Below are 10,388 nucleotides of genomic sequence, written 5' to 3' on the forward strand. Positions count from 1 at the left end.
ATCTGAAGTGGGCATGAAGTCAGGGCTCAGGAATGTCTGGGGCAGCTGGGGGAGCCCAGAAGGGGTGGCCCAGACTTCAGGCCTCCAACCAGGCAGAGGCCCACCAGCTAGCCAGCCCTGCAGCCGGCCCTCATCCCCCGATCCTGGCATCCAGAGCGATGAGTGGTGGGCAGAGGATCCTCAAGGGCCTTCTGGGATGGGTTAGTGGATGGACCCGGGCCTGGAGAACTGGGTTTGCCGTGAGGGGCTGTGGCCTGCGTGCCCTGTGCCCTGGAGATCCGCCCCTCCCACCTGAGGTCAGTGGGGGCCAATGGTGGGGAAGGGGTAGGGGATGAGGGGGTGAGACTCCAGAAGGGGAGGGGAGGAAGACTGGGGGAGGGGAAAAGGCTCAGATTAGGGGGGCTCCAAGATAAGAGGTGGTTATGGGGGGAGAGGGTACAGGGGGTGCTATACACACTGCCAACGCCCCAGGTCTGGGGGCCAAGCCAGGGAGGGAGGAGGCAGCATGGTGTCCTCAGCAGTTAGCATTAGGGTTAACCTGTCCTGCTGAGTGTCCCCAGAATGTAGAATCAGGGGTGGGGATGGGAGATGGACGGAGGGAAGGCAACCCACTATACCCTGCACTGTTCCCTTGGGTCTGCAGGGGGGGTTGCCAAAGGGTGGAGGGCGGCCATACACAGAAGCGATGGGAGGACTGGAAGGCAGGTGCCTGTGTCCAGGGTACCCATTGCATCAGTGGAACTGGGTGGCTTCTGAGCACACATCAAAATCTGTGTCCCCACATGTCCGTCGTGTTCAGGTATCTGCACTCCTGGGTGCATCTGGGTGTGGCTGAGTGGGGGTGAGCATCTCTGCCATCGCTGTGTCCCTGCTGGGGTCAGGTGCCTGGGGCATCGGCGTCTTGTCTGGGGCATTGCCGTCAGGCAGGGCCTGGCACCTCGGCAAATGTGCACACGCAGAGCTCAGGAAAGCGGAAGCTGGGGGCGGGGCCTGGGACCCCACCTTCGAGCCCACTGTGCGGAGGGGCAGGCTGAGGCTGAGGCTGGGGAGGGTCAGGGGCGGGTCTGAGTCACCGCCTCCGGAGGCCTTTTCCTGTGGGGGGAAGCGCCCGCCAATGAGGGCTGGGCCTGTCACGTGAGCCTGACAGCTGAGGAGGGGGTGGCCAGCGGCAATGTGGTCCCGAGGCCACCAACACCAGGAGCTGTGGTACTGAGACCCCCGGCCTACCTCCCCCAGCCTGCCCTCCTTGGGCTTCTCGGGCCTCTGGGCCCGGCCCCACCATGTTCTCCAGGAAGAAGAGAGAGCTCATGAAAACCCCGTCTATCTCGAAAAAGAACCGGGCGGGAAGCCCCTGCCCACAGCCCTCGGGGGTGAGTGAGCCTCTAAGGGGAGCACGGAGCGGGCGGGGACCTTGGAGCGACAGCTGGGCAGCACGGGGACAGGAGGACACCCTGTGATCAGGCCCAGCAGGGCAGGGCCGGGCAGTGACATGCTGGGCCAGTGGCGGGGGGCACGAGCCAGCTACAGCCCCCACCAGGCTGGACGGCAGGGGCCTCGCAGGATGGGCTGGGATCCTCGCGTTCAGCTTACGGTAGGAGCCCTTGGGACAGCCATGAACTCTCCCACCCTACCCAGTGCTGGCTGTGGGGTCCAGGGAGTGGTGGGGTGGGTACCAGGGTGTGGGTGCGTTGGGCCTGGACTCCGTCAGGTGGGGGCTCAGGAAATTTGGGGTCTCCAGGCATCGTTAGATCTGAGAGCTATAGCCAGGCTGTTAGGCAGAAGGTTTATAGAGAGCAGAGTGTGGAAGGAGACCCACGGGGGCAGGCCTGGTGCAAGCCTGGGGGCATCTACAGGGCCGGTGGTGTCTGTGGGCTCAGGAGTCTGCTGGACCCTCAAAGGACAGGAACCGAGGAGATGTCTACCAGTGAGTAGGCATCTGCAGTGGCCTCTACTGAGGCAGTTCAGGAGACCCCAGCCCTCCCTCTCCCCCTCCCTCCCCTGCCTCCGGAAGTGGGGCGCCCCTCCCCCACCCGGGCTGTGGTTTGGGCAGAGACGTTGTTTGTGAAAGCTCCAGGAGAGGACGTTGGGTAACAGGTGTGGGAGGGGCACGACACCAAATCTCAGCCCTCTGACCTGTGGCCTCTGACCCCTATGGGGTCAGGCTGAAGACCCTCCAGAGCCCCACTTCACTTCCAGGGAAACTGAGGCAGGGCCTGATGGGAGCACCTGCTTTACCAGCTCCCCCCACCCTCCCAGGAGCTGCCTAGGAGAGACGGGGCTGATGCAGTGTCTCTGGGGCCCGGCCTAGAACCACCAAGTGTGGCCTCGAATGCTAAGGCCACGGGCACTCTCAAGAGGCCCACCAGCCTGAGCCGCCATGCCAGCGCTGCTGGCTTCCCTCTGTCGGGGGCCAGCACTTGGACGCTGGGCCGCAGCCATCGCAGCCCACTGTCTGCGGCCAGCCCGGCCGAGGCACCCATCCAGGGACCCTGCCCAGACACCGTGGAGGACATCTCCCACCTGCTGGCTGACGTAGCCCGCTTTGCCGAGGGCCTTGAGAAACTGAAGGAGTGTGTTCTGCGTGATGGTGAGAACTGGCAGGGACGCCAAGGCCTGGGTGGACGAAGGCAGGGTCAGACCTTAAAACCTAGGGGGTCAGCACAGGGTTGGGGAGGGACTTGGGGAGGCTCAGAAGGAAGTGGTTGGGAGGGCTTTGTGGAAAATGCAGTTAGGGTTCTGATAGATGAATAGGAGTTCAGTGGCAACTAGGAAGGAAAGGCATTGAGGTAGAGGGAATGTCATGTGCATAGAAACACAAAGTAGAGATGCATTTCAGGAATAAGGTTCAGGTGTATGAAATGTGTAAGGCTGAAGACATTGAGAATGGCAAGCAGAGGGACCCTGGATGTTATCCTGAGGGTGCTGGAGAGCCATAGAAGGTGTCAGAGCAGAGGTGGAACAAGGTCAGATCTGCATGTTGGACTGAAGTGAATGAGAGGCAGGCTGAGGTCTGGACACAGGGACTCAGGAGGGACGAGGGGCAGGACCTGCACGTAAGCTGCAGGAGTGAGCGGGCTGTGGATGGCAGTTCCGTTTTCTCCACGCGTCCGCTGACAGCCCAGCTTCCTGCCGAGTTATTTTCATCTGCTTCCTGTTTGTCCCTGACAGCCAAGGAGGGCACTGTGATCTCTCCTGCCGGAAACCGCAGTGCCAGGGCCATGTTAAACACCCTGGCCTGCTCCTTTCAGGTACCCATTTTATGGATGAGGAAACTGAGGCTCAGGGTGGCCCCCTGACTCCAGCTCACCTGAGCCAGAGCCCAGGTTCAACCTCCACCTGGAGAGGGACCTCAGCTTTGCAGGCTGTAACGGGGAGCTTCCCTGCTGGCCAAGCCTCTGCTGGCCGGGGGGGTGGTGTCAGCCTGTGGGGTTATCTGGTCCTGGGGTGGAGCTGAACTTGTTTCCTGGGGAAACTCTCTAATCTCGGTTCCTTTCCGATCCTAGCGCTTCCTTGGAGGCCAGGCCTGGGCGGAGCTGAGCCTGTGGGGATTGTGCAGGAGGATGGCCAGGGCAGGGGCCCCCTTCTTTGCACCTTGGGGCAGCCCTGGGCAGAGGGAAGGGCCTGGAGTAGAGAGGATTTGGGTTTGAATGCTGGTGCTGCCCCTGCCGGCCTGGGAGACCCTGGTATTTCATCTGTGAAATGGGGCAATGACACGCCCTGCAGGGATGCTGGCTGTGACCAGAGGTCCTCAGCCTACAATGATGGTTGGGGGATAGCCAGACGGCTTTCAGCCTGGGAGGCAGTGAGCTCAGGGATCCACGTGGGCGGGATCTCCCTGCACCTCCCCACGCCATGTACCTGGGCCTGTTTCCCTGTCTGCCCTTGGCAGCCCCATCCCTAATGGAGTCACATCTACTCGGGTCTGAGTCCTGATCCTTGAGTTTGGGGAGCCGAGAACCGCAGCCAAGGCTCGCGGGATTCCAGGGGGCGGAGCTTTCCTCGGCGGGGGCGGGGTCTTTGGACCGGCCAGAGCCGGTTTGGCTGATGAAGACGCGGTACCAAAGCCCATATTCCGTTGTGCGCATTCACGGTCCCCCCGCTTTGACGGTACACCATGTGTATCTGCGGGACGGTGCACCCCGCGCTGGACCAGAGGCCTGTGCGCTGCCAGACAGGGCCCCGAGGTGAGAGGACGGTGCGGGGTGTGGGATGCAGGCACTGGTCAGGAGCATGTGGCGCTCTGGGCATTTGCCGGCCCACTGGGGACGCAGGGCTACCGGGCGCTTACCTTGGCCGGTGCAGAGCTGGGTATGTCTGGGCTTCGCCAGAATCCCATCTGCCCGGGTGGGGGTGCTGCGGGGACCCAGATGGCCGAGGCCCAGGAGACACGAGGGGCGTTGTGCCTGGGAGGAATGTCTGGGGAAGGGGCGTAGCCAGCCTCCCTGGATTCCTGAAGCTCCTTCCGGCCTCCCGGAGTTCCCCGCTGATTCAGGCGCAAATCCTGAATCCGAGGAATGTTGGGGCCAAGGACTCCATAGGGGTCTCCCTATCGGTGGTATTCAGTGGGTCCTCAGTGCTGAAAAGGGATCAGACACCTATTTCCAGATTCTTTTTTTTTTTTTTTTTTTGAGTATCACCTACCAGGCTGAGTCAGAAGCACACAGGTCGGGGAGGTACAGGCACGCCCCTCCTGGGTGTCCTTCAGCATCTACAGGTTTCTTCAGTTTTGTTTCCACTACATGGTGCATGTTCTGCCTGCACACTCTGCTTTTTTTCCAGTTAAGAATATCTGAGGAGGGCACTTAAAGCCTCCCTCAAAGATGTAGATCTGACCTTGACCTTTCTTGGCTCTAACACCTTCCATGGCTTCCCATTGCCCTCCTGATAAAGCCAGGCGGTGTCCTTCTGTCTTCAGAGCTAGTGTAAATGGAAAAGCTGTGTGATCCTTGCGAAATGACTTCTCCCCTGTGTGTCTCAGTTTCCTCATCTTCTAAATGGGGGTGATAACAGTGCCTGCCTCATAGGGTGGCTGTCTGGAGAGAGATAATGGGGTGTTTAAGCCTCAGTTCCCAGGCCGGCAGGGCCAGGAGAGAACTGAACAGAGCTTTGCAACTTGGACGACAGTGGAAGGTTATTTTCTGGAGGAACAAGGAAAGGGTGTTTTAAGCAGGATTGTCTAGACTGCCATCTGGCCTTTGTCGACCTGGCCAGCAGTCCAGAGAGGGACAGTCCACCCCACCCCACCCCCTGAGGTCACTGATCCTCAGGCAGTTGCCTTCTCCCACCTCTGCCTCAGTTTCCCCACCTGGGGAGGGAAGTGTTAGGGTTAGGTAGTTAGGTGGACAGGCTTTCCCTCCTTCCCTGCTCATACCCACTCTACCTGGCAGAACTCCTTGAGGCCCGCCGGTCACTGGCCCATGAGTGCCTGGGTGAGGCTCTCCGTGTGATGCGCCAGGTCATCTCCAAGTACCCACTGCTGAACACTGTGGAGACACTCACGGCTGCTGGCACCCTCATTGCCAAAGTCAAAGGTCAGCCGGCTGGGACAAGGCACAGAGGGCTTTCTGTCTGGGAGGGCTTTCTGAAGGGGGGGATGTTTGAAGTGGGTTTTGAAGGATGCATAGGAGTGTGATGGACACAACAGTTCCAATGCTCCCCCTTCAATTAGTTGCACCGTTGGTCACCTCCCAAACAGACTGGGCCAACCTTTCTCATCCTTGTCTGTCCCCAGCCTTCCATTATGAGTGCAACAATGAGTCAGACAAGCGGGAGTTTGAGAAGGCCTTGGAGACCATTGCCGTCTCCTTCAGCAGCACGTGAGTGTGGGATAGGGGTGGGGAAGATGGGGGTGGGGAAAGGTGGGGACCCATGTGCCCCTTGACACTTGCTCCTCCACCCTGCAGTGTGTCCGAGTTCCTCATGGGTGAAGTGGACAGCAGCATCCTCCTGTCAGTGCCCCCTGGGGACCCAGGCCAGGTGAGCAAGGGTGGCCTGCATATTGCTTGGGGTCAGGCTGGCAGGGCGGGTGAGTGCCCCTGTTCCCTCTGTGGACCATGGCCACTCGCTCTGTCCAGGGGGGCGGTGACTGTCTCCTGCAGGGTGGGCCTCAAACAGGGCCCAGCCCAGGCTGGACTCACCTGTCTCTTTCTGATATAGTCCATGGAGAACCTGTATGGACAGGGGAGTGAGAGTGCTCCCCCCAGCAGCGAGGAGTGTGATGCGGGTGAGTCTCTGAGCCCAGCAAGTGGCAGAGGACTGGGGGGGCGGATGGGAGGAGGGGTGGGCTGGGGCAGGGCAGGGGTGGAGCCTGAGCTGAGGGGTGTCTACTCCGCAGGCTGCCTGTCCCCAGAGGAGGTGGACACCCTGCTGCAGCGCTGTGAGGGGGGTGTGGACGCTGCCCTGCAGTACGCCAAGAACATGGCCAAATACATGAAGGACCTCATCGGCTACCTGGAGAAGCGGAGCACGCTGGGTGAGAGCTGGAGCCTGCAGGGTGGGGTCTGGCTGGAGGGCCCCTCCGCCCCCCTGCCCTCACACTCCTTCCCCTGCAGAGATGGACTTCGCCAAAGGCCTGCAGAAGATCGTCCAGAACTGCAGACAGAGTGTCACGCAGGAGGTGGGGAACTTGGGGGGAGTGTGTGGGTGGGTGGGGCACCAGGCAGGGTTCCTCCCGCCTGGATGTGAGCCTCAATACCTCCAGGATGGACCAGAGGAAAGGGGTTTCCAGTCTGTACAAGGGTGGTTGAGGGAGCAGGGGGGCGGCAGGGCTTCCAGGAGGGCTCCTGGCCCTCCCCCACGTGACTGTGATGCCGGCCCCACCCCACAGCCGCACATGCCCCTCCTGTCCATCTACTCACTGGCGCTGGAACAGGACCTGGAGTTTGGCCACGGCCTGGTGCAGGCAGTGGGCACGCTGCTGACCCAGACCTTCATGCAGGTAGGCTGCACCTGGGAGGGAGGGCGGGATGGAGGGTGCCAGGGTCCCCACTGACACTTGTCTCCCCCAAGCCCCTGAATCTACGGCGGCTCGAACATGAGAAGCGCAGGAAGGAGATCAAGGAGTCCTGGCACCGTGCCCAGAGGAAGCTGGTACCACGGGTGGGGCACGGGGGCTGGGAGGGGCCAGGGCGGCCAGCTCGTGCATGTGCAGTCCTCTGGTACACACCCAGATGAAGGTTTCCCGAGTTTTGCCGACACCATGCAGAGTGCCCTGTGCCCACATGAGGCAGGTTCTGCCTCCAAGCTGCTTCAGGCTCCTGACCTCCAAGCTGTGGCAGGAAAGGCCCAGGCCCTAGGGACCCCCTCAGTGTCAAGAGTTCGCTGTCACAGGGGAACAGGGTCACCTGTGGCTGCCAGGAGCAGGTCTGGGTTAGACCAAATGGGCTCATCCAGGTCTGGCGGATGCTCCAGGTTCTTCCTCCAGGTTACTCTTCTCACCTCTTTTTGGGCAGTTCCAAAGGCACTAGTATCTTTTGTGTTGTTTTTTAGATGTGTTAACAGGGCTGGTGATGAAACCAGCTCTCGTGGCCCCAGCTCCAGCTAGTGCAGTCCTGCGGCTCCCTCTAGCATGTCTGGCAAATGCCCCTCTCCCCAACTTTTGCACACCTGATGACAGCTTGCCGAGTACCCCATTCTGCTTCTGAGTTTTTTTTTTTTTTTTTGCTTCTGATCTTTTATTTATTTTTTTGCTTCTGATCTTTTAAACTCACCTCCACATTCAGGAACTCGCCCCATCTCAGTCCACATGAAACCCCTCCTGCCTTTTTCTTAGCTAGGCGTTCTCAGCTACAAAGCTACATGGCTTATTTCAGTACATCCCTATTGATGGAGTTTAGTTATGGTTGAACTGTTGCTGTTTCAAACATCGCTGCTATGATGAACTTGTGCCGCTGTTACTCAGACCTGTGACCTAGCATTCATCTCAGATCAGTGCCCAAAAGATAATGGCTGGGTCATAGGGGATGAGGGTGGGAGGCTGACCTCCAGAGCCACAACCATGCTTTTCCTTTTCTTTGAGCTCTCAGTTCATATCCTTTGCTCACCTTGGACTGGACAGTAGCCTGTTTCTTATTGACTTCCCAGAGCTTTCTACCTATTAGAGAACGCCTTGGATGATACGTGTTACAGACTCCTTCACCCCTAGCTTATTGTTTTGACTTTTGGTTTAACCCGTTAGCCTGTTTTCCCAGTTGAAACCCATGATCGTTATTTTTTTCTTTTTTTTTTTTTAGTAGTAGTCTTATCTTTTATGGTTTCTCGGTTCTGTGTCACATACGGAAAGGCCTTCCGTGTGCTATGATTACTTAAACAAATTCTTCCATGGTTTCTCCTAGTGCTCATATGAATTTTTGTATGTTTGGGCTTCTGATGGTGTAGGCTGTAAGGTGTGGCCCCCAGAAGGCTCACTGGGTTTTAACTGAGTGCTCTTTGAGGGTGCCTCACTTCCTGTCTGGGCGACCTCACTGGTCTCGTCTGTAAGAAGGGAAGTGAAAGAGACAAAAGCGCAAGTCACTGTGGTGGGCGTGGGTGTAGGTGTCAAGAGGATGATGTCGTTGGTGTCTCCTTCAGAGCTTAGCTATGCCTTACCTTCCCCAGCTGTAAAATGGGCAGGCCAGATGCTGGCTCCTCCGAGGGTCCCACTATGGGTGTCACCTCCTGCTCTTCCACCATCAGTCCCGTGTGTTTCACTGGCCACGGGATCTGTGCACAAGAGATGTGGGTGGCAGAGGTCTCTAATGTGTATTTGACTGACCTGGGTCGTCTGCTCACTGCCACACCCACAGCAAGAGGCAGAGTCCAATCTCCGCAAGGCCAAGCAGGGCTACATGCAGCGCTGCGAGGACCATGACAAGGCCCGCTTCCAGGTGGCCAAGGCAGAAGAGGAGCAAGCCAGCATTGGGCCCGGCGCAGGGGGTGCAGCCTCCAAGACCCTGGACAAGCGTCGTCGCCTGGAAGAGGAGGCCAAGAACAAGGTGAGGGCCGGTGATGGAGGGCAAGACCCGTGGTGACAGATCCTCATGCCACATATAGAACTGCCTACCTCTGGTCCCTTGTCCAGGCTCTGCCTCCTGGCAGGAATGCTTTCCCATCCTTTTGTGCCTAGTTGATTTCTTTGTGGGGCCTGAAGATGCCCTGAGGGCTGAACCCTGGACTAATGCTTCTCTGGGCAACTGCGCACCTCCCGCCCCCACCCCAGGCAGAGGAAGCAATGGCCACCTACCGAACATGCGTGGCCGATGCTAAGACACAGAAGCAGGAGCTTGAGGATACCAAGGTGACAGCGCTACGGCAGATCCAGGAGGTCATCCGGCAGAGTGACCAGACCATCAAGTCGGTGCGCACTGGGGCTCCCCTGGAGAGGTGGGCGGAGCACCTACCTGTCAGGTGCCAGGACCGCTAGTGCTCACCTCCCGCCCGTCCGTAGGCCACCATCTCCTATTACCAGATGATGCACATGCAGACGGCCCCCCTGCCCGTGCACTTCCACATGCTCTATGAGAGCAGCAAGCTGTACGACCCAGGCCAGCAGTACGCTTCCCACGTGCGCCAGCTGCAGCGTGGTGAGGAGCCCGATGTGCACTACGACTTCGAGCCCCACGTGTCCACCAGTGCCTGGTACACTACCTTCTGCACATGCCCAGGGAGCCAAACTTCCTGTCTGAGATGAGGGCGGGGGCAGGGAGCCGTTGTGACCCCCATCACAGCCCCTCCTTTTGGCTGTTGGTCCCACCAGGTCCCCAGTCTTGCGTGCTCGGAAAAGCAGCTTCAATGTCAGCGATGCTGTGGGGGCAGAGGCTGCTGGTAGCCCCCCAGATGAAGGTGGACCCAGCGAGGGGGAGATTGCCAAGGAGCGCAGGGGTGAGTGCCAAGAGGGGTTGGACGCGGCCCCCTTGTAGCCCCCCTCAGACCTTCACTGGGGATACCTCTTTCACAGGTGGGCGGGGCCACCAGGTGCACAAGTCATGGCCCATCTCCATCTCAGATTCGGAAGCCAGTCTGGACCCCAGCCCTGGCTCAGGTGAAGGGGCCTGCTGGGACAGCGGGAGGTAGAACGTTGAGATCCATTCCAGGCTTCAGTGGGCTCATTGTGCAGCGGGCAGCAGGGGTGGGAGGGCAGGGGGAGTCTCTGACGTCCTGTTTCCTGCTCAGAGGACTTTAAGAAGTTCGAGCGTATGTCTTCCTGCGGCACCATGTCGTCCAACGAGGAGCTGGCCGACCAGGAGGGCAGTGCGGGGGCATCAGCCTTTGATCAGGGTGAGGGAACCTCTGAATGGGGCAGTGGGGAAAGAGGGGTTTTGGAGATTCTCTGTGGGTCTGGCCCTGACCTCCCTCGGTGACACTGACCACTTTCCCCCTCCCCCACCAGCTGACCTCAACGGCATGACCCC

At 59.3% G+C, this 10,388-nt stretch overlaps 1 protein-coding gene across 4 annotated transcripts in view; it reads left to right on the forward strand.

Annotated features, from left to right (window-relative positions):
- Positions 1-1,074: 1,074 nt before the first annotated feature.
- Positions 1,075-10,388, forward strand: part of ARHGAP45 (Rho GTPase activating protein 45) — a 17,652-nt gene continuing 8,338 nt past the window's right edge. The window contains exons 1-18 of one of the 4 annotated variants that reach the window (XM_043912645.1): positions 1,075-1,370; positions 1,462-1,591; positions 2,257-2,587; positions 5,388-5,531; positions 5,732-5,816; positions 5,904-5,976; positions 6,157-6,223; positions 6,335-6,472; positions 6,552-6,616; positions 6,827-6,937; positions 7,009-7,089; positions 8,784-8,972; positions 9,197-9,334; positions 9,425-9,615; positions 9,734-9,858; positions 9,935-10,018; positions 10,150-10,254; positions 10,367-10,388. The exon at positions 10,367-10,388 is cut by the window's right edge and continues 151 nt beyond it. In XM_043912645.1, the coding sequence (XP_043768580.1) occupies positions 1,490-1,591; positions 2,257-2,587; positions 5,388-5,531; positions 5,732-5,816; positions 5,904-5,976; positions 6,157-6,223; positions 6,335-6,472; positions 6,552-6,616; positions 6,827-6,937; positions 7,009-7,089; positions 8,784-8,972; positions 9,197-9,334; positions 9,425-9,615; positions 9,734-9,858; positions 9,935-10,018; positions 10,150-10,254; positions 10,367-10,388 (2,051 nt within the window). In that variant the 5' untranslated portion in view covers positions 1,075-1,370; positions 1,462-1,489. The other 3 variants (XM_043912646.1, XM_043912644.1, XM_043912647.1) reach the window with 3 other exon arrangements.

Source organism: Cervus elaphus, chromosome 9 (assembly GCF_910594005.1).
Source record: "Cervus elaphus chromosome 9, mCerEla1.1, whole genome shotgun sequence".
Lineage (NCBI taxonomy): Eukaryota > Metazoa > Chordata > Mammalia > Artiodactyla > Cervidae > Cervus > Cervus elaphus.